A 24544-nucleotide genomic window follows, 5' to 3' on the forward strand; every position below is an offset into this window, starting at 1 on the left:
TGGGGCTGGGAAGAAGCTGCCCAGCGATCCGGCCGGCTGCGCTCAAATCCTCCAGCGGGCTCCCCGGGGGAAGGGAGAGGATCTCGGCTGCTGTGCTGGGCTCGAGGGTGCCCCCAACTTCCAGCTCGTACCGAAACTCCCCCTACCCCCCATTGCAGCCCCGGAAGAAGCGAAGCAGCGCCCTTGGCCGAGATTTCCCAGGCAAAAAGCCCCTTTCCGTTCAAATGGCCACTCCTCTCAGGTCACACTGTCGTTCGTGGGTAGTGGGGGGAGGGCGGCTGCCCCCCGGAGGGGAGGAGGGTGCGGTATGGTAGGAGAGGACAGGCACCCCCGCCCCACTCCACTGGTGCTGGGACAGCAGCTTGATTAATGACTGTCCCGCGGGGCAGTGGACTGCCGTTCCCGTAAGCGGCGGGCTGCGGAGGGAAGGAGACGGACGCTCAGGTGAGCCGCTGGTTCCCCACTCCGGACAGCCACACCCGCCTAGCAGCATCACCACGCCCCGCGCCTTATAAAAGGCTCAGCCGGCAGCTGCCACCCGGAGAGTCCGGCGCCGCGGGCGGGACAATGAGAGCGGAGAAGGAGGAAGGCAGCTCGCTCCGCGCAGAGTAGGCAGAGCTCCGCTCCTCCCAGCCCGGACTAGATCGGCCCAGCTCTGCTCAGCTGTGCCCCGAGCAGCACCAGGAGGAAAAAGTAAGTCACCCTTCAGCAGCGTGCTGAGATTACCCTCTCAGCACTGGCTCTGTGATCAAGCTCCACGAGGGGGTTTGCTTTACGAATCCCAGCTATTGTATTATATAATGTAGTACACCGAATATCCTGTTCCATTTAAAAGAGTTAGACCTAATTTACCAGTCACTCCCGTTCAGACAATTCCGTGAGGCTCCCAAAGGCTTCCATCCTTGGACTCTCCTCGAAGTTTCTGTTCTTGAGAGTCTGAAATAAAGAGAAAGAGGAAAATACTTTGTTTAAAGTTTCACTGCTGAAAATCCTGTACAATAAGAAACAGTGCAAGTTCTGAAAATAGCACAATTTGCTATCAAAGTCTTTCTATTTAGTGCAAGGGACAGGGAATGATGCCGTGGGCCGGCCCAACTTTGATGAAAAGGGAAATATATAAACGTTTTTGGGGGTCTCTCTTACTTGAACGAACTAAAAATAAAAGCCAAGCTTTTCAGAAGGGAAAGTGGCATTGAGGAAAGCGGATCTCTTTAGTGGAATGCAATCAGTCCAATAAAAATATCACTCTCCATTTTGTTTTTTATATAACACTTTATATTAAATTAAATAGACTTTCCGGCAAGAGTAAATGTAAAACCAAAACATTCCTCTAGTAAAACTCTTCCTAATTCATACATTCAATGGAAGTCTACCTTTAATCAACTTAAATTCTATAGCATTTATTGTAACAGAACAGATAAAACTGTATTAAACAGTAAAATCGCACGTTTTTTAGTCAGTTTAAATAGCCCGCTTTAATATATATTTGATTCTTTGATGACTAACGGACACTCCCGAGAAGGGGTAAAGCTGTTGGGCAGAAGTTTGGGGTGGAGGTAGATAATACAGAGAAAGATCCCAATTATTTAACATTGAATAGAATCCCTTCTTATTACTTTACCATTTTCCATTTGTAACCCTCTCCCCCCCTCAAGGTTCAAATCAATGTCCAAAGCTAGAAAAAAATTGCCACAGCTGTCCATCCAAGAATTTGTTGTGTGTAACACTTTTGAATACTTGTATGTCATTTTGTTTGATGATGAACCAGAAATAAATGAAATCATTAGCATCTGAAACATAAAATTCCCACAGAAATGGAGTTGTCAAAAGTGAACTTGTCTAAAATGTTGATTTAAATAGAAAATACTTGGTATGTAGAACTGGGACACATCTATTTGCACACACAGAGAGAGAGATTTTGAAAGGAAAGAATTGAGATATAATGATAACACATTAGACACAATTTGTATTTTTTTAAAGACATAATTTTTTTTTAAATATTTAACTTTTTTTCTGAATATGCAGTAAACGTCATTGCTAAATATTTTACATATATTGCTGTTTGTGTGTATTTCTTTGTATACTTAATGTGCAAGACATATGTGTTTATATATATATGTGTGTGTGTAACATTTCATTCACACATGCAAGTACTTCATGTTTCATTGTGTAAGAGTAAAATATTTCCATGTAAATGGTCACAGCCAGTTGAAAGGGACACTGTCAATTTTAAAAAAAAAAAAATCAATCTGATATTTTTGTACCTATTGTTGCAAAGAACACCTACAAATTGTATAAATCAATTACCAAAATGTTCTCTCTATATTTTTTCAGTTTGTTTACTTTGTACACTCATTTTTACTGTTTTTCTTGTACAGTTAACTTGATAATCAGATTTCCTTGATGTCTCTGTTTCTCTCGAACAGGAAGAAGGGAGAGAAATATTTTACAAATAAGAAAAACACACACACACACACACACACACACACACACACACAAAAAGTGGGCAAGGGGATTTAGGGATGGTGTAATACCTGAAACTACTTTTAAATCTTTGTTTTTGTAAATTGACTAGATTTCAATTGATGATGTCCATGTAACATCATATTTTAAAAATATATATTTCTCTGCATATGTTACAAGTAACACCTTAGACTATTAAAACAGAAAGATTTTTTTCTAATTTACTTTCACTTATGCCATTTTCAGATCCTTCAGTACACAATGCTGTAATGTTTGGGTTTGCAAATACCTGTATGGCAAAGGAATGTTTTATTTGTTTAAAACTAAAAAAAACAAAAAAAATGCTGTTTCCAGTGGAATTTTAAAAACAAATTAAACTGAATTTTTTTGCTAGCCATTGGCTTTATACATTTTTGTTTTCAAAACAACTGTATTTTTGGAACATGTCTCTTTAAGAGGCCCATTAAGGAAGTCAATATGCAAAGTGCTGGGTGCGCAGAAAATGCAGGATCAGGTTCAAAATATGAAATTTGAGCACACATATTTGAACCTCTTTGGAAACAATTAATCTACTGAGCAACACTTCATAACAAATACAATACTAGTTCAGGGTTCAGAAAGATCTAACTCACTGATTGTGGATGCTACCATAAACAAATATTTTATATTTTATTTTATATTCCCATTTACACTTTTTTGGATCTACAAGGTACTGTGTTACGCATTTGATCTAAAATCTAGAATCAGTGCACAGGTAAAATCCTGACCCCATTGAAGTCAATGGGAGTTCTGCCATTGACTCTGATGGAGTCAGGATTTCATCCAATGTACTTTGTGGAACTTCTAAACAATAAACTCAGAGCATGCCCTATGTCAGAGAGGCGTATGAGGAAACAAGGTCTGTAGATATAAGCTCCATTACAACTCTGTCTATGCTATGGGGTTGTACTGCTATGTCTGTTTCTAGATAAAGCGGTATAAAAACTATGGAGACCAGACCAGCCCTTATTCACATGAGTAGTCCCATTCAAGTTAAAGGGACTATGTACATGCCTCAGTATTATTCATGTGATTAGGATCTTCCAGTTATTGGGCCCTAAACAAGCTATCCAATACCCACTTGAAGTAAATGGAAAGACTCCCCTTGTTTAAAAAGGGATTTGGATTGGATCCTAAATTAGAAATTCTATTGATAATGAATTAACCAGAAAAAAATCAATCTCCCTCTCCTACTCCTCCCCCCATAGTTCAATGACTCTGCAGTTCCAACAGAGACGAAGATAGCACAAAAATTATTTTTATGACTGAAATCAGCTGATCTGATTCATAGAATCATAGAATATTAGAGTTGGAAGGTACCTCAGGAGGTCATTTAGTCCAACCCCCTGCTCAAAGCAGGACTAACCTCAACTATATCATCCCAACCAGGGTTTTGTCAAGCCTCAGCTTAAAAACCTCTAAGGATGGAGATTCTACTACCTCCCTAGGTAACCCATTCCAGTGCTTCACCACCCTCCTAGTAAAAAACTTTTTCCTAATGTCCAACCTAGACCTCCCGCCCTGCAACTTGAGACCGTTGCTCCTTGTTCTGTCATCTGCCACCACCGAGAACAGCCTAGCTCCATCCTCTGTGGAACCCCCTTTCAGGTAGTTAAAGGCTGCTATCAAATCCCGCCTCACTCTTCTCTTTTGCAGACTAAACAAGCCCAGTTCCCTCAGCCTCTCCTCATAAGTCCTGTGCTCCAGCCCCCTAATCATTTTTGTTGCCCTCCGCTGGACTCTCTCCAACTTGTCCACATCCTTTTTGTAGTGGGGGGCCCAAAACTGGACACAATATTATAAATGCGGCATCACCAACGCCGAATAGAGGGGAATAATCACTTCCCGTAACCTGCTGGCAATGCCCCTCCTAATGCAGCCCAATATGCTATTAGCCTTCTTGACAACCAGGGCACACTGCTGACTCATATCCAGCCTTTTATCCACTGTTACCCCCAGGACCTTTTCTGCAGAGCTGCTGCCCAGCTCGTCGGTCCCCAGTCTATAGCTGTACATGGGATTCTTCCTTCCTAAGTGGAGGACTCTGCACTTTTCTTTGTTGAACCTCATTAGATTTCTTTTGGCCCAATCCTCCAGTTTGTTTAGGTCACTCTGTATTCTATCCCTACCTTGCAGGGTATCTACCACTCTCCCCAGCTTAGTGTCGTCCGCAAACTTGCTGAGGGTGCAATCTACCCCATCCTCCAGATCATTAATAAAGATGTTGAACAAAACCGGCCCCAGGACCGACCCCTGGGGAACTCCGCTTGTGACTGTTTGCCAGCTAGACATGGAGCCATTGATCACTACTCATTGAGCCCTATGCTCTAGCCATTGATTCTGAATATACAGGAGAAAGATTGTTGAGAATGTGTCATTTTTGTGTGTCACTCTTCTGATAATTACTGCATTTTAAGTTCAAAGAAAATAGAATTAATTTAGACATCAATCCTCAAGTCTTTACTCAGGAAAAGATCACAGACTCTATTTTACATAATTAAAATTTTATTAATTTTCACAATGAAAGATCAACACCTAAAGAGAGATTTTCCTCTGGATTATAAACAAATTACAACACAAGGAAAAGTATTTTGTAATTAATAAATATTATCACACTTTAAATAAAAATGTAAATGAACAAGTATATTCAAACATATTAGTTGATATATTCTTTTGAGCCAAACTAATTCCAAATCAGTCACAGCAAAATAAAAAAAATAACATTCACGTGTGCATGCACAGACACCATCATCAAATTAGAGAGGACAATGTAAAAGCAATTAATCATAAACCTCATTCTTCTCTTTCCACCCCTTTTTTTTCTTTTCTGCCTTTTTCTCTGCCTCTTCCCTCCCACCTTTTTAACTTTGTTCAATACTCTCATCTCCATCCTATAATATGATGATTTCAATGGGATTTAAGCACATGCTTAAATGCTTTGCAGAATCAGGGCCTAAATAATTTTCCTTATCCTATGTGTCTATTAGAAACCTTCATCATTCATTGGATATATTATATTTATTTTGTTTCCAGAACTTCATTATAGTATTTGTGGCTTTAATTAAAATAAGGTTTATTAACTTTTTGTTTGTTTGTTTGTTTTTGTTTACCCAGGAGAGCACTAATGACAGCAGATCTCCAACTTGGGTGAACCAGCCCCTGACATATATGAACTATTTGGCATACATTCAGTGTTTTGGCTGAGCAAAGACTGCAGGATCAGGTTCTTCAGGAGGTATTAACTTACAGAGAGAGTGATAAATGGTGACAAGGACTGCCAGCTGAGATGGTGACATCAAATATAGTAGTAATGTAGTTAAGCAAAACTTGGGTTACTACATGGAATTGAATAAATTAAAGGACTATTAGTCAGTTTTGTGATTGGGATTAGTTGACAGTCCTTTCTGAAAGTCAGGAAGGAATTTTTCAATGGTGGTTCTCAGCTTTTCTCCTAATGTTTTTTGTTGCTCTCTAAGGAAGGTTTTATGTTGTCCTCCGGTACAAAGAGAAAAAAACCTAACTGGAATAAAGTTTACATTTAAAAAAAAATTAAAATGTAGAGGACAGAACTAGCATAATGATCCTTAAACAGTTCCAGAGGGGTAGCCATGTTAGTCTGTATACAGCAAAAACAACAAGAGTTCTGTGGCACTTTAAAGACTAACAAATTTAATTTTTGTAGGCATAAGCTTTCGTGAGACTCATCTCACTTCGTCAGATGCAGAGGTAGAATGAAACAGTAAATAGGAAACATAGATATACAAATGCATAAAGAATAATGGGGGAGGTGGATGAAAGCCGGGTATTTGAGGGCTAATGACAGTCATTGAGTAGGAGGTGAGAATGGGTGAGCAAAGCAATTTACCTCTTGTAATGAGAGAGCCATTCCAAATCTCTGTTTAAACCCAGTTTGAATGTGTTTCTATGAAACATTCCTAAAACTACAATACCCACCTGGAGAAGTAAAGAAACAAATTGACAGAGCCAGACCAGTATCCAGAAGTCACCTACTACAGGACAGACGCAACAAAGAAAACAACAAAACCCCACTGGTCATCACCTACAGTCCCCAACTAAAATCTCTCCAACACATCATTAAAGATCTACAACCTATCCTAGCAGATGATCCGTCTCTCACCGAGGCAGTGGGCGACAGACCCATCCTAGCTTACAGACAGCCCCCCAACCTGAAGCAAATACTCACCAGCAATCATACACCCTACAAAAAGTCCAACCCAGGAACCTATCCCTGCAACAAACCCCGTTCTCAGCTCTGCCCACACATTGACTCTAGTGACAACATTACTGGTCCTAACCACATCAATCACACGCTAAGGGGCTCATTCACCTGCATATCCACTAATGTTATATATGCCATCATGTGCCAGCAATGCCCCTCTGCCATGTACATTGGCCAAACTGGACTATCACTACACAAAAGCATAAATGAACACAAATCAGACATAAAAAATAACATCCATAAACCAGTGGGAGAACACTTTAATCTCCCAGGGCACACTGTCACTGACCTGAAAGTCGCAGTATTTCTACAAAAAAACTCCAAAAACAGACTTCAAAGAGAAACTGCTGAGCTACAAATGATCTGCAAACTTGACACATTCAAACTGGGTTTAAACGGAGATTTGGAATGGCTCTCTCATTACAAGAGGTAAATTGCTTTGCTCACCCATTCTCACCTCCTACTCAATGACTGTCATTAGCCCTCAAATACCCAGCTTTCATCCACCTCCCCCATTATTCTTTATGCATTTGTATATCTATGTTTCCTATTTACTGTTTCATTCTACCTCTGCATCTGACGAAATGAGATGAGTCTCACGAAAGCTTATGCCTACAAAAATTAAATTTGTTAGTCTTTAAAGTGCCACAGAACTCTCGTTGTTTTTGATCCTTAAACAGTTTCAGACATGAAAAGATTCATGGCGTGCTTCTGATCTTACACAATAATGGATCAATTTCTGCCCTCAGATGAATCCATTGCTTTCTGTTGGCTCTCTACCATTACACTGAAAACAGAGTATGTCCCTATGAGGTTATAAAATAGATTAGAAATGGAATCTTTCATGAGATGTGTTTTTTAAATATCAGTGTTGCTGTAGCCATGTCCGTCCCAGGATATTAGAGACAAGGTGGGTGAGGTAATATCTTTTATTGGCCCAACTTGCCTCTCTCACAAACAGAAGTTGGTCCAATAAAAGATATTACCTCATCCCTCTTGTCTCTCTAATAACTATAACAACACTGCATACTACAGCAGTGATCCAGAGTTCTGTGGGTAGGAATCCTGATGTTTGCTCTTGCTGACAACTTTGGGGGTTTCTATTCTATTCTATTCCTTATACAGCAACCAAGTAAACACCTTCCAATAGTACAAGTGACATTATTGGCATCAGTCAAATGTGGTCTTTTCTTCTTTCTGTCTTCCCTTCCTCAGGGAGAAAATTGTATGAGAATTTATATAATATATCATGTGTTTATATTAGCAATGACAAGGCTGAAGAAGTGAATCTTCCAGGTGAATGGAAGGTGTCGAGGTTTTTAGTAGTTCTTTGACCCTGTAGAAGTTGTTTCCACAATCTTGGACTGGTTCCTAAGAAAGCTCTCTTGTCTACACAAAGAGTAAAGTTTATGTACAGTTCCATTGTGCTAGAGGAATGATGTTGTCATCCACAGTTCTTGTCCCAGCATTTTAGGCGACTTATGTTATGCTTGAGTATATGCATGTGGGTTTGGGACAGAAAGGTGTTGCACCTCAGGTGAAGAAGGTCTATTTGTTCTCTTGCTGACCTTTTGAGCTTTATCGTGGGTTGCAGCATTGTGACTGTTGGAGAGGTTGGATGGTTTCAGAGCTGCTCTTGTTGATTGCAGGTCCCTGCCCACCTGGGAAGTCACCAATGGACTGTCGAAACATATCTGAGAACAGCAAGGAGATCTCCAGCTCTTCTTTGGAGCCTGACTCACTGCTGCCCTCAGCATCTGGACGTGATTCCTGCTCCTCAACTGGACAACGGGCTGGGGCAACTGCTGGAAGACCAGCAGCTGCAAATGCTGCCCGGGAGCGCAGTCGGGTGCAGACCCTGCGCCATGCCTTCCTGGAGTTGCAGAGGACCCTGCCCTCTGTGCCACCTGACACCAAGCTCTCCAAATTGGATGTGCTGCTCCTGGCCACCACCTACATTGCACACCTCACCCGTAGCCTACAGGATGAGGAAGAGTTGCCTGGGGAGGGCTTGGGCACCCTGAGAGGGGATGGCTACTTGCACCCTGTCAAGGTAAGGCAGCTGAGGGACAGCCAGTATCTTATTTACCTTGCTAAATAAAAAATTGTGTCTAATCTGAGTATTTCCAGAGTGCCTTTCACCACAGTATTTAGGCACCAATGCCCAGATCCTCAAAAGCTATTTAGGTACCCAACTCCCATTGATTTCAATAGGCTTGATCCAAAACACATTGGAGGTAAAGAGAGTCTTTCCACTAACTTCAAAGGGCTTTGGATTAGGGTTTAAAATATGAAAGCCCAAGCTCTGTTGCATGGTTAGAGCTGGCACAACTGAACGAGATGGGCAGCAGTAGAACACTGGAGCCTAGCACAAAGGCTCACTATTAAGGTAGGAATGGAAGCCCAGAGTATGGCTCACAAAATCCTTTAGTACCAATTCTACTGAATATACCTGGGGATGAGATGATCCAGTTTTAAAACAATGATTCCAAACAGTATAGTGCTTGGAACTATAGGTAAGGTTGTTCCCTTTCTCTCTCTGATCCAGTTGCAGCTTTAGGTCAAGATGTTAGGTGAGGCATTAATTCTTGTTGGCTGCAAATGCATTTATTATATAAGGGCACTTTAAGATCTCTTTGTTAAGCATTCACTCTAGTTTGAAGCCATAGTATTAGTTCTCCTTCAGAAAAAACTTGTGAGGATGCAGGTGGGGGAAAAGCACTACCAGGAAAGAGTAGTTTGGGATAAAAATGTTCTCAAATGCATTGAACAGATGAATTTGTTATATATCTTTAGATATTTTCCTTCAACTCTATTTTCATGCCTTTTATTATTTTTTTAAAGAATACTTTGGTTTTGTTTTACATGTAAAATTCAGCTGAATTCACGATGATTCAATTAGGATTAATCTTGAAATGTTCTCTGATTTCCCACAAGTTGTTTGAATATTGGTTCCCAATACAATCAAGGAGAGTTCATTGTTCATAGTTCATTGTTCATAGTACTGAAATAGTGATTGGTGTGATTAGTGATTAAAGTAAATGTACATTTTCAGAGATGCAGGTTACCTGTTCACATGACATTATAAGCACAAGAGATTCCCTTAAATCAGTTAGAAAAAGTAGAGACTCGTTAAGAAAACAAAACATCTAATATTTCATCTATTAAATCAAGTTTTAGCTTGAAGTTGGCTGTATTCATTGAACAGGCAATATTTTTTATGTATTTCAGGACAAATTCTGCCCCTTACTCACATAACTCACCCCACAGACTTCAATGGGACTATTTGACTGAGCGCAGTGAGCAGGTTTGGCCCCTGTAATAACTGGAAACCGTTAAAAAAGAGACAGAAGCCAGGGAAGTATTTAACTAGTAAATATAGGGAGTCAAACTATGCAGATGAACAATTCTCTGGCTACTGGAATAAACTGAATAGATGGCTCATTTTGCAATTATTTTTTCTAATCTTAATCATGTGTCATTTACTTGTCTTTAGGTTTGACAAATTACAGGTTGAATTTAAGATACTAGCAGTCAAGTTAATGTTTTTAATACTCGCAATAGTAATTTTGTTTTTAAATTGGTGTTGGTAATACAAAAAAGTATATTGTGGTCAAATCACAGTATTCACTTTAAATAAAGCTCTAGATGTGAATATTAGAGATTATGAAATGTACAGACAACACAAATATTTACCACACACAAATGTATGAAAGTTCAAATAAAAATGCAAGTATAATTTATGTATACTGAAATATATATATATTTAAGATGCTAACATACATAAATCTCAGATACCTTATTATCCTTTCATATCTCAGAATATCAGATGTGTTGTAATAAAATTTTTGGGACAGATATTTTATTGCCTTTCAAAGTGAGCCAAATATCTGTTTTTATTTTATTATTTTAAAATTAATACACAATTGTAGGCCTGGCTTAACGTAAGTAATTAAACATGGGTAAATCCTCATTTCTTGGCAGACAAGATTAGGAAGGTAAATAAATCAGCAGGCTTAAAAACAAAATATCTGTGCTAACTAAAATAGGTAAATGGGTCAATAAACTAAAAACAAAATGTCTGAACTAACTACAATAAAGGAAAACACCTGCAAAAAATTTACAATAAACAAAATAAGCCTAAAACACAAAATAAGGTAAAGAGTAAGTTATACATGAACAGTGCATCAGCAAAGCATGATGAACAAAAATTGGTTCTTATGAGATAACTAAGCCAGTCCCAAAACATGTAATGCAATGTATAGTAAATGCAATGTAATGTGTGTGTGTGTGTGTGTGTGTGTGTGTGTATATGCATACATAAATACAAACCTATATAAAGGTTTTCTATGTAACTTTGGATTTGTGGTACACACTATACTCACCCCTTACACTTGAGTCTAATTAACTCAGCATATCTTTACTGTATGCCAAATAAAAAATACTTAAGTAACAAATTATCGATTGTAATCAATTGTAACTGCAGACAAAAAAATCTACTTTAAATCATTTAATTATAAACGATATAGTCAAAATCACTAAGGAAAAAGTGGAGGGAGTTTCCACTTAAACATAATTGCCTCCAAAAATACAAGTAAAAAATGTAACCTGGGTATAGTTTTCTAAAAAATAATTAGAGCAACACAAGAGGTATCAAGCAAAATATTTTAAACAAATGTAAAATACATTTGTGTAATTATGCACGGTTTTAAAAACCTAAAACACCATTTGAGATGTTTAAAATTCCACTAAAAATCCATTTAAGTCTTTCATTCAAAGTTACAAAAACTAACCAAAGCACTTTTTAAGCAGCTGCCAATATTTACTGGCAATCTTTGCTGAATTATTGTTTTTCCTTCCAAGCCAAACACAAATAGCTGGTGTTATCTGGCTTTATTACCTCAATGTTTTTATAAAATTCAACATAAAAACTAAAAAGCATAATTATAGCTATATCAAAAACAGACAAAATGAAAATAGTAAAAAATCCCTCTAAATCTTTTTATAATAATAAAACAGCAATTACAAAAGCTGAAGAAAAATAAATTAAAAAAACAATGCACCTCTACAGTAACAAGGGAGAGTTGGGGAGGGAGGTTGCCACAAAAGTAGCAATGTTAAAAATATTAAGTCATAATGTTGCTATAAATAAATATCCCAACAACATGTATCTAAATCCCCTAAACTGCTTTGAAATCTCAATCACTAACTTTTAATATAAAAATAGTATATGGGCATTGTATATGTGACAATGGTAACTCAATTTTGAAGATGAAAATACATACACATTTTAAAATTGTAAGATGAATGGTTAAATGCCCTGCACTACTTTGAAATTTCAATCAGTATGTCTGATATTACAAAAACAGGACATACTGGTATCAGATATGTGACAATAGAAATTCAATTTTGGGATTAAGATATGGGAGTGCTACTCTCACAGTACATTCTCACATCAGAACTCCTCAGTGAAATTAGGCATATATATATATATATACGTTTGTTTATTTTTCCTTTTAGTATAGTGATATTATGGAGACTCTGGTAGCAACTCCATAGTTAAACCTGAGTTCTGTTGTTGGGTTCTGGTGCCATTATAAACCATGGGTAAAATCCTGGGCCTATTGAAGTCAACCTCATGAGAATGGCACTAAAGATACAGGTCTACTCTGTAAAGTGTCATTGTACAAATAGCATTGTGGGATGCCATATTTATCGTGTCTCAGCTATATCAAACGTATTATAAAAGGTTGGCTTTCCTAATTCCCAGCCCTACAGAATCAACCTAGAATCCGTAAGCCAAGCTGAGTTCTTTCCTTCTCATGCATCCTAAATACTGCCCTCATTTGAACCTATGTAATTACAGTACCTCAAGTTATGCTCTCAATGCCAACTGTGCAGCCACAGTGCCGTCAGTGCATTTGTACAATGTAACTGATTTACCTTGTAATTGGAAATAAGTAAACTGTTCTGATAATGAACAAGAAGGAATATATTCCAGTTTCCACTGCTACAACAGTATTGGGTCTGCAAGAGCTAAGAGAAATAAAAAATCATGAGTGATGAGATATGACTCAATATGTGGTCAGTTTTCAGCCCCAATCTGGCAATTGATAAAAACTGAAGTCAATTGGGTTCTGCATGGATGTAGCAGTCCGCCCAAACACAAGCATGATGGCCTAAGTGATTTGTCACCACGAGTTCAAAATAGAATTCCCATTGTCATATACAGGAATGTTCTATTTTTTCCTAATATAAAGCTAGAACATTTGTTTACATGCTGCACATGAATGCAATTTACCATATTTTTTCTGCTGTTTTATTGGAATTTTCAGTAACTCTACCTTATAATACAGTGAGTTTTCATTAGACAGTTTTCAATAATTTGGTTCATTATTATTTAAGCACAGACACGAAAACCAAACATTTTTTGGGATAACCATAGATTTTTGTATCTTATTTTATTGTGACTTCATTACTATTTAAAGTTTTGCATTCATTTATATTTCAGAAATCATATTGCATGTTTTAGAGAGACTCACTTTTTGGAAATCTTGTTTGTATCCTGTCTTTCAGAAATGGCCAATGCGATCCAGATTATACATTGGAGCTACAGGACAGTTTTTGAATCATTCAGTGCAAGCAGAAAATGCAAACCAAGGAGAAACATCAGGAAATTCACAAATATAATCTACCTTGTCCTTTTTGAAAATTATTATATTTATTACACCAGATATATTTAAATTAAAACACATTTTCAGACAAACTATAATTTCTGATATATTGTTAATGGATGAGAGAGAACTGATTATTAAATGTATGTAAAACTGCATCAAGTAAATGTGAAATTTAATTTGTCCCTAACAGTGATGGAGATTACTGATGTCCAAAATGGGTGGGCAAAACTGACATAACAATTGCACTCAGAGCCAACTTAAAGCAGCAGGCAAAGCAGTGATACTCTTAGTGAGTCAATACAGAGTAGGTACTTTATCCTGCTCATAGCAAAGGACCCACAGAATATGGCATGTGGGAACAAATGCAATATAAACTATACAGTGCAATGCAAGTTTCAACTAAAAACTAAAATACAAGGATGTCTAAAGAAATACAAAAAGCAAACACAAGGATGTCTAAAGAAATACAAACAAGTCCAAAGAGAATACACTTTCTATACTGTGGATGAAATCCTGGGCCCACTGAAGGCAATGGCAGAACTTCCACTGATGTCCATACGATCAGGATTTTAACCTAATAATCTCAGATGATCTTCAATTTCTGAATCTTCCAAAAATGTGAATGTATGTTCATTGTCAAGTGAAAGGTGTCCTGTAATCCACGCTCCAACATAAACAAATTCAAACCACTTTGTAGGTTAAATGTAGCAGTAATATATGTTTACAATATAAAATATTGCTTGTACTGGTCTATATTACGGTGTTGCATGTTATATGGTTTAAAATGTGTTTTGGCATTATTTCAAAGCTATAACTTGTTTGCTTAAATAGCAGGAATTATTTACTCTGTCTTTAAGTGATGTAGTCAAGGAATCTGAGTCTTAATGTTAAGATGATTCATAACCCTGTTCAAATAAAACGTTTGCTGTAAATAGGCAATGGTATCAGAAATTAAATGCACAGTGTGATATCATCCAATAGTTTCCATTATGAAAAACTTTGTAAATGGTTTACAGTTTATTGTTGATGCTACAACTAACATATTATTAAATACTATTAATTAGAAACTTCTATATAAATTAATCTGGGCTGCAAACTAATTTTTTTAAATCTGCATCAGCTTAATTTGCCATTGCACAGGAAACAACAAATTTTTACAATAATAATATGTAGCACTTCTATAGCAACTTCCATCTGAGGATTTCTTAATGATTTAGGCCACACAACTCCATTTCACCAATGAATAAAATGAAGCACTGAAGGGTCAAGTTTTGTAAAAGTGCCCACTAATTTTGGTGCTTCAATTTTTGAGTGTCCCACTTAGGACAGTTATGGTCTCACTTTCAGAGGGCTGAGCACTTCAGTGGGAGTTCAGAACGCTCAGCCACTCAGTAAATCAGGTCCTACGTGTCTCAAAGTGGACATCTAAAATCAGTAGATACTGTACATCTGTAATATTGGTCTAACCGACTTGCCCAAGGTCATATAGGAAGCATGCAGCAAACCAGGGACAGAACACAGCTCTCTTGATTCCCAGTTCTGTGCTTTAACTACATGATCACGCTTTTCCTTTAAAATATTTTGTTACAAAATATTTTTTGCAAATGTGTATAATTTAAAGATGGTACATTAAGAAATTAATAACTACTGAACTTGACTGATAATATAACAAAGATGAGAATTTCTCTGCCATAGATGGAAAGTTCTTCCAACAACACAAATCCTGAAAAATGGCCTTTCACATTCAAGTGCTCTCTGAGACGTGTAACTCTTCTCATACTGATGAGAAAAAATAGTGGAACTTCTCTCCATGATACATAACAGAACTTACTAATGATATAGTCCTTTACAAGCATTAACTCTTACAACACTCACATCAGACAGGAAAGTATTATTATTATTATTAATTGGAATTACCAGAATGCCTAGGAGCCCTAGACATAGGCCAAGACCCCACTGTGCTAGGCACTGAACAAACACAGAAAAGATGGTACCTCAGAAATCTTACAATCTAAGTAAAACACAAGGGATAACAAATGAATACAGATAGGCCAACAGGGGAGTACAAGGAAACAATGAGACAATCCTGGTCAGCATTAAAGGCAGTGGTTGCAGCACACAAATGGTCTGTTGTCAAATTTTTATAGGTCTGATGGAAAAGGAGAGCTTTGAGGAGGGACTTGAAGGAGGCTAATGAGGGAGCTTTGCCAATGTTTTTGGGGAGTGCCTCCCAAGCATGAAGGGTAACAGGCGAAAACATGAAGGTTCTTGTTTGAAAATTTAACAAGTGGGAAATGGAGGGTGGCATCATAGGTAGATGGGAGAGGTAGGGTGGTGATAGATCATTAAGAGTGTTGAAAGTGAGGACAAGTATCTTTTGATGGATGCAGTAGAGAAGCGGGAAGCAGCGGAAGGATGCAACAAGAGGAGTGACATGATCAAAGCAATGTAAGGTCTGATTGGTTAAAGGATTGTTTCGTAATGGGCTGGGATTGGTGTTTTGTAGTTCTTTAGTTTAAAATGATTGGTTAAGGTATAGCTAAGTAGGACCCAAGTTTTACCTATATAAACTAAGGTCCAATAGGAAGTTCTTTGGAACCTTAGTCAAGGACATAGTCGAAGAAGAATTTAGAGCTGCCAGACCTCAATACCTTGCCAACCATACTGTGCAGAAGCTGGAGTCCCCAGATGATCTAATCCTGACTGGTCACCAGGAGAAGTTTCTCTGCCTTATTGGGAGTGGTGAGCATTGTATGCTTAGCATATGTATTCTGTTTTGGTAATTGTTAATAAATAGCGAATAAGGATATTACTGTATAATGCTCTTTCACTGGTAAAAGATACTGCAAACCCGCAGAGAATTACACCCGGAGCCCTACAAATTGGAAAAGGGTGGATACTTCAATTAACCAAGTTACACCCAGAGCCCTATGGCCTGGGAATGGGTGACCCTGAGTTCTAGAGTGTGAATTGGATACGGGTAGGTGTCTTTCCCCTGGAGCCCTACAGATTGGGAAAGGGTGGGAGTGCCTTATCTGGTTTATGCTTTGAGTCTTACGGATTGGGGTGAAGATGGGGTGCCCTAGTGTACATGTAACAGCAAAGGACTAGAAAAATTATATTTGTAGCAGCATTCTGAATGGAAATGAGTGGGATATGATTGCATTTGTCAAGGCTAGAGAAAAGGATGCTGCAGTAACTGAAATGTGAGATGATGAGTGGCTGGACTAGAGTTTTAGCTGTGATGGATAGGAAACAGTGTATATTAGAGTTGTTATGCAGAAAGAATCAGCAAGATTTAGACAAAGCCTGGATGTGAACAGACACAAAGAGAATGAAGTGACTTGCCCAGGGCCACACAGCAAATCAGTGACAGAGTTGAGAAGTGGATTCAGGAGCCCTTAGCTCCCAGTCCCACACTCAACTCTCTATAGTAAATTGCCCTTCCAGAATAAGTTAAAAATTTATTTCCAACATGCCTTGTGATAAAAAACACACAAAATGATAGTTTTACATATCTATCTATCCATACAGTAAAAAATATTTATTTTTTATTGTTTTTTATTTGTTTTTTTTTTCAATGAAAATAACAAAGACATCTTCATACTTCTAGAAGAGAAACAAAAGCTCCACAATGAGTGAGTTTCCAAGCAGACATCTACTTCTTAATCCAAGCTAAAGAAAATCAAAGCAGAAGTGCAAAGAAAAATAAAAGACATGAGGGACAAATGGTGGAGTAACAAAGCTGAGGAAATAGAAGCACTAACTGGTAAAAATGACTCCAAGGGGCTTTACGATGCTCTCAAGAAGTGTACAGACCAAGAAGTGACTCCGTCACCCCAATAAAGAGCGCTGATGGAAACCAACTACTGATGGATAAGCAAGACATCCCCAATAGATGGAAAGAACATTTTGCCACCTTGCTGAACCCAAGCAGGAAATGTGGATCCTGATGTAACAAAAACTCTGAACCAACTACCTACCCAATATGACCTCAATTGTCCAGTTAATATGGATGAACTGGAGAAAACTATCAAGAGCATGCGGGGTGGTAAGCCACCAGGACAAGACGGGATTCCTTCCGATGTGTATAGGCATGGAGGACAAGAACTGAAGTCCCAACTACTCAATCTATATAACATGGGTTGGGAGAAAGAAGAATTTCCCCAGGATTTCAAAGACACACTAATTGTCACTATATACAAGTGCAAAGGTGACAGATCAGATTGTGGAAACCATCGTGGTATTGCTCTTCTATCAATAGCAGGAAAAATCCTTGCCAAAATACTACTAAATAGACTCAATATAATATCAGAACAAGGGCTATCTGAGAATCAGTATGATTTCAGAGCAGAAAGATCAACAAATGACATGATTTTCTCTCTAAGACAACTACAGAGAAATATATAGAGCAGCACAATGACCTTTCCGTGGTTTTTGTCGATTTCTCAAAAGCTTTGGACAGGGCTGATAGGAACACTCTCTGGAAAGTTCTAATAGCCTTTGAATGTCCTGAGCACTTTGTTAATATCATCAGGCAGTTTCATGACAACATGACCGGCAGAAGATCAGTGGAAGGAATTGTGACCGAAGCCTTCCCCATCTGCCACGGATTGAAGCTGCGGTGCGTGCTTGCTCCAACCCTCTTCATGTTATTCCTTGCAGCAGTGTTCTCAAACATGAATGCAAATCTCAGCACTGACGTCTACATACGTACAAGACATGATGGCAAGCTATTCAATCTGGCTATTTTACCTGCTAACACCAGGGTGAGAGAAGAGTGTGCTAGGAAGCGTCTCTTTGCAGATGACTCAGCCTTGGCTGCTCAGACCCAAAAAGTTATGCAAAAAATCACAATGTTTTTGCTGATACAGCACGCAAGTTTGGGTTGAAGATCAACATAAGTAAGACTAAATAACTGTTCCAACCAGCCAACAGACAAACTGGTAACAACATTAGACCAGATATTGTCATCAATGGTGAAGCTCTTGAGAGTGTTAACTCCTTCACTTACCTGGGTAGCACAGTGACAAATGATAACTCTGCAGATGCTGAGATAACTTCACGTCTTCAAGCTGCAACCAGGATTTTTGGAAGCATCAAAAAGCAACTTTGGTCTCACCATGGGATCAAACTGGCTACTAAGGTCAAAGTCTACAGAGCAATGTTGATACCGTCTATGGTCTACTTTGTGGAAACACTGATACTGTACAGAAGACATCTGAAAAAACTGACAATCCTCCAACTGAGAAACTTGCAGCAAATTATGAACATCAAGTGGCAAGACCAAATTCCTAACACTGAAGTATTAGCAAGAGCTGAAATGCCCTGTGTAGAAGCAATAGTTACTTCCTCACAGTTGAGGCAGTCAGGACATGTCACCCGTATGCCAGAACACCGGCTTCCGAAAATCCTCTTTTATGGTGAACTGAAGGAAGGTAATCAAGCTACGGGTGGTCAGAAGCTATGCTACAAAGATGTCCTTAAGAGACATATCAAGACAGCAGACACTGATGTGGACACATGGGAGACATTGACAGAAAACCATGTACAATGGAGAAATGCTGTATGTGAGGCCGTTGAAAAGGTAGAAGAAAAACTATTAGTACAACATGGCTCGAAACCAATAGAGAGGTATCTCCTGCCCTCAATGTGGCTGATGTTTCAAGAGCTGGACTTGCATCTCATCAGTATGTGGGAAAGTGCCAGTTGCTCTCTACAGTCATCATTGTTTGCAATGGACAGCCAAAGAATTTGTTTTTTTATCAATTTTCAACACGTCAAAAGGTTAGAAATGTGGAGTGCCACTGATTCTGTACCAAGAGTGGTAGCGGTTAATGTATTTATCAATGATCTAGAAGCAGGATTGAGACTTAAGATGACAAAATTTGCAGATGGCACAACGTTAGTTAGGTTGGTAAAGTCTGTAGAAGATTGTGAGGAACTTCAGAAGTACTTAATCAAACTAGTCAAATGGGTAACACAATGATAGATGAAATTCTATATTCAAAAAAGGCAAGGTAGTGTCCATTGAACAGAATGATTTGAAATACTCACACACTTTATGGGGTTCTAAATTAATGCCATCAACTAAGGAAAAAAACCTAGAGTGAAATCTTGGCCCTATTGAAGTCAATGGCAAAATTCCCATTGATTTCAGTGGACCCAGGATTTCATCTCTGGCCCTCACTGTGAAGAGTCCAATGAAGACCTCTATTCAATATGCAGCAAAGGTCAAAAAAGTAAACAAAACAAGAGGATGCATAAGCAGCAGGATGGAAAATAATATGAAAATATTATAATGTCATTATATAAATCATGGTATGCCCTTATCTTGAATATTGTGTGCAGTATTGGTCCCCCATCTCAAAAAAAAAAAAAAATATATATATATATATATAGCGGAAAAAGGGAATTCAGATAAAGGCAACAAGAATGATTAGGGGCACAGAAAAACTCTCATATAAAAAGCAACTGAAAGGTTTAGACTGTTTATTGTAGAAAGCAGATGAACAAGAGGGCACATGAAAAGATATACAAAATAACGAATGCTTGAGGGGACTAGATTGGGAATTTCTATTCAGCCTTAGAATATAAAAACAAGGAGACAATCAATGAAATTAGAAAGTGGAAAATTCAAAACTGATAAAAGGAAATATTTTTTCAGCACAATGCTCAATAAGCCAGTGGAACTCATTACCACAATATATAATTGAGGTCAAGAGCTTAGCAGGATTTTTAAAAGGATTTGATATTTCTATGGGTAATAAGAATATCCAATGTTATAACAGTAAATATTAAAAAATTAATAGGATTCAGGACATAAGTCCACTTCTGCATATATTGGGGTCAGAAGAAAACTTTTTCCCATGGCAGGTTATTCCATAATTACTTTTTGCAGGGTTTTATGCACCTTTCTATGAAGCAATTGGGGCTGGCCATTGTCAGAGACAAGATGGACCTTGGTCTAATCCAGTATGGCAATTCCTAGGTTCCAGTATTCCTAAATGAAACTTAATGCTTGGATCAGAACAGTTTTGGTAAATATACAAATTTAAAGTCAAAATTAAATGATGGTTTGGTGATTAAAATATATATAACTCAATGAATGCTATTTTACAAAATGGTTTTACAGTTAACTATTTGCTATTTTATTTGCTTTGATTTTTACCATGAATCTCAAAATGTTTAATTTTTAATTAACTCTGTAAGTGTGGAGTAATTTAAAGGTTTTAAAAAACCTTTACTGTCATCATCAGAGTTTCTCATTCAGTACAATATCAAATTTAAACTAATCTTATACACACACACAAATGAGCTGGATATTCAAAACATTCTACATAATCTTTTTTGCCGATACATACAGCTGTAACCACAACACTATGCCCCCCCAGTTAAATGTTTCTCCCTCTTAATATATGTCAATCACCATTTCTTCCTGCAGAGACCACAAAGAAGAACAAAACATTAACTGTATTTGTGTGAACTGAAGAATGGCAAAATTAAAACAAAAAAGATGAATTTGCTATGGTGTTTAATTATATAAGATAAGACTGATGACTCACTGAAAATTGCTCAGTGTTGTTAGTTTGACATAAAAACACAGTCTTGGACTAGATATTACACTGAGTAAACAGAGCAACTTCATAGCTATTCCTCTTACAACTACAGGTTCAGACATCCTTAAATTAGAAGTGTGCAAATAATTAATTTTTTTGTTTGGGGGCCAAACTGAAAAATAAATACATTAATTAAAAATTGGGTCAGTTTGAACAGAAACGGATTTTTTCTTGCCAAAATAAATAAATCAATAAATCATTTCGATTGAATGAAATGTTTTGTTTAATCCAAAATTAAATGTATTTCTTTTTTGGTTTTTCATTTAGTTTTGGGTTGTTTACAGATGATTTTCAACCTTTTTGTTTGGCTATGTTTAAATATTAGCTAAATTTAGAAATTAAATGCTGTTTTGAAATAAAAAGTCTAAACTATCTTTTGAAATGGTCAAGATGAAAAGTCAAAATATTTCTATTTGAATGGCCAAAATGAACGATTTAGATTTTTTTAAATAAAAAAACAAAGCTTTTTTTGGTTGAAATTATTTGCCAAATTTGATCCAAATTCGCAAATAGTTCTCATGCCCGGAAAAATGCATTTTTCAGAGAGTTTACTACTCGCCAAAAAAAATTTCACCCAGCTCTAAAATTACTTTCACTTTCTCAAACTCCTGGATGAATTTTTCAGGGAACCATTGCATTTCCAGCTAAGGCCAATATCCTGCATGTTGTTCCATGCAGGTGGCTCTATCCATTAATAAAAAGCTCCACAGAAGCCAGTGGGGCTGTGCATTGACACATGAGACCACCCACACAGATCAGCTTGCAAGATTCAAGCCTAAAGTCCAATCCTGCAACCCTTATTTACAGTAGTTCCACTGAGTTCAACAGTACTTGTAGCAAGTACCAAATACACACATGAACAAATGTTGCATGCTCAAGCCTGTTTCATGGACTGAATTAGATTTTATCATGGACTGAATCGGATTTTATTAGCCTTAAAGTATTTATTTCACATTAAAATTCAGTTGTCTAAGCTCAACAGCTATTATTACAACAGTTATTATTAAAATCCCCATGGCTATCGATCCAGTTAGTAATAAAATGCCAGTCAGAAATCATCAGTAATTTGATAATTTGCACAGAAATTATTTTAATAAAATACATGTGTTCCTCATTTTGGGGGATTAACTTTCCATTTGATCAGAGTCAAAGTTTCTGGCATATACATGACAGACTTTTCACAGATTTGGAACTTTGATTTTGAACACATTATATGCTATTATTGTTTAAATGTGTGGTAAAATAAATAAAATTCCCATCTGAAGTAAGAAGGATCCAGACACAATGTATTTAAGCTTTGGGTCATTTCTACTGCTCAGGCATTAACTCCATTTTGACATGGACAAGGGATAATTCTACTCCATCATGTCATCATAGGCAACTTCCTTCCTGTTACACCCTAACTTTCTAATATAAGCTCCTTGGACTGGAGACTGTAGCGGCCGGGAGATGTGGACTCCCTCAAAGACTGACAACAAGGGGGGGCTAACCCCCCTCTGGGGGTGGAACCCAGAAGTCCACCCCCACCTGACAGGAAGCAGAGAGGCAGGACAGGAAGGGAAAGTATAAAGGGCAGGCCTTCCAGCTCCATTGGGAGACGGTGGCTGAGGGAGAAAAATGTCTTTCTTTTGGTGTTAGGGCCTGAGCCTGATTGCTGCCCCGAGGAGAGGCTGCCAGGGCTCCAGCCGGTTGGCAGCCCTGAGGACCTCCCAGAGCTGTCTGGGCCCCGCGAACCAGAGGAGATACCTGGGCCCCGTGACCTTGAGGAGCTGCTGGACCTGCCGCTGGTTGATGGCGTTGAGGGGCTGTGGAACCTACACCTGGCTGTATATTCTGAAACCCTCTGAGACTGAGGGTGACTCTGAGAGTCAGGTACTCCACGGAAAGGGGGGGAAGAAAGGAGCCCAGGGAAGCCAGATGACAGTCTGGTTGTGTTGTGGCCTGCAGCCAAGTCAGTGAGTTTTGGCTGGAGCACTGCTGACTCAGTGGTGGGACACCCTGCCAGTGCCAAGGCCCTGGGCTGGGATGCAGTGGAGTTGGCTGGGCCTGCATCCCCGTCTCCTTCCTACCACAACCTTGGAGTGATTGCCCTGCCTAGGTCTTTAGGCTATTTACATTGCTTGTCCTGCTCTGCCTGAGGATCTGGGCCTTAGACTGCTGGCTTGCCCTACATCGGGCTAGAGACAATTTGCTTTGCTGGCCCTGCCCTGCCTTAGACTGTCCTTTACCTTAGACTGTCTTCTTGACCTGCATAGGACTCGAAGCTGGGTACTCTGTCTGCCCTGCCCTGCCTGAGGGACAGGGCTATAGACTGTGTGCTCACCCTGTCTTGGGCTAGAGACTATTTACTTAGCCTGCCTGGCCCTGACTGAGGCCCTGAGCCATAGACTGCTTGATTGCTTCACCTGAGGGTTGGAGCCCAGAGTTGTGGGATTGCTCAACTAGGCAGAAGAGGTTCAGAACCGCTAACAATCCCCCCTCTAGATTAAGTCTCTCCACAGGACATAACGGCCAGGAGGTGTGGCCTCTCTGACACTGACAGCGAGGGAGGGTCACCTCCCCCGCCCCACTGGTAAACATTTACAGAGACCTAGAAGATTTTCAGAAGATCAGAACTATTCACCACTCTTAAAAAGGACTCTTGAATGGGGGGGACAACATATTACTTTAGTAATAAGATTTAAAGGTGTAAGTACTGTTCCTATATCTTGACAGCTCAGAAGAAAAATTATATAATATAAACAAATTAATAAATGTTAAGGTTGCTAAGTCAAACACTAAAAAGCTAGGAAATGTCACAATTAAAACTGCACATGCAATATTAATGCAGCCCACTTGTGTATATTCATTACAACAGTCTTGCCTAACATCCCATAAGAAGCTTATGGCAGAGCTAAAGAATAGAACCCAACACTCCTGTGTCCTGCCCCACTGTCTTAAAACAAGAGTTTGTCCCTTTTTTTCTTGAAGCCCTCTGCCTCATTCATGGTCTAGTCTATGTATTGAATCAGGAACTTAGGAAACTTGTTTTATTCCTGGCTCTGAAAAGGTGTGTGAGCTGCCAACTCTAGTTGGATGCATTCCAGCAGGTTTCTTGATTGACATTGTATTTAATTCCTGGAGACTCCAGGACAATCCTGGAGGGTTGCAACCTTTAGCCATTGCAATTACAGCCATGCACAGATTCAACATTCATTCTGAAAGGCAGTATGCTAAGTGGGTGAGACATGGATCTACCATACTTAAGGCCAGATTCTAGGTCCAGCAGTGAACAAGGCCATAAAGAAAGCAGAACCCCCTTGAGGGGAATTCCCCCAACACAGAGACAGTGTAGGGCCACATTCACATCTGCATGTTTTATGGGCATAATGGTATACAGACAGTGGGATGAAGCACACATCTCTGCAGTAATTCTAGACTGAAGAGAAGCTCATAGGCAGTTATGTAAGTCTGCTATATGTTAGAGCATTTTGGGGGACTGAAAATTTCAGCCTGAATGTTTGGCA

At 38.6% G+C, this 24544-nt stretch overlaps 1 protein-coding gene across 1 annotated transcript; it reads left to right on the forward strand.

The window, feature by feature from the left end:
- Nucleotides 1-554: 554 nt before the first annotated feature.
- Nucleotides 555-14449, forward strand: TCF24 (transcription factor 24). The gene is made up of 4 exons (XM_067553848.1): nucleotides 555-693; nucleotides 5617-5737; nucleotides 8392-8795; nucleotides 13319-14449. The coding sequence occupies exons 3-4, from the start codon at nucleotides 8418-8420 to the stop codon at nucleotides 13430-13432; spliced, it is 492 nt and encodes a 163-aa protein (XP_067409949.1). The 5' UTR covers nucleotides 555-693; nucleotides 5617-5737; nucleotides 8392-8417; the 3' UTR covers nucleotides 13433-14449.
- The last annotated feature ends 10095 nt before the right edge of the window (nucleotides 14450-24544 follow it).

Source organism: Emydura macquarii, unplaced genomic scaffold, assembly GCF_026122565.2.
Source record: "Emydura macquarii macquarii isolate MOO-44397 ecotype Brisbane River unplaced genomic scaffold, CSIRO-AGI_Emac_v2 contig_1477, whole genome shotgun sequence".
Classification (NCBI taxonomy): Eukaryota; Metazoa; Chordata; order Testudines; family Chelidae; genus Emydura; species Emydura macquarii.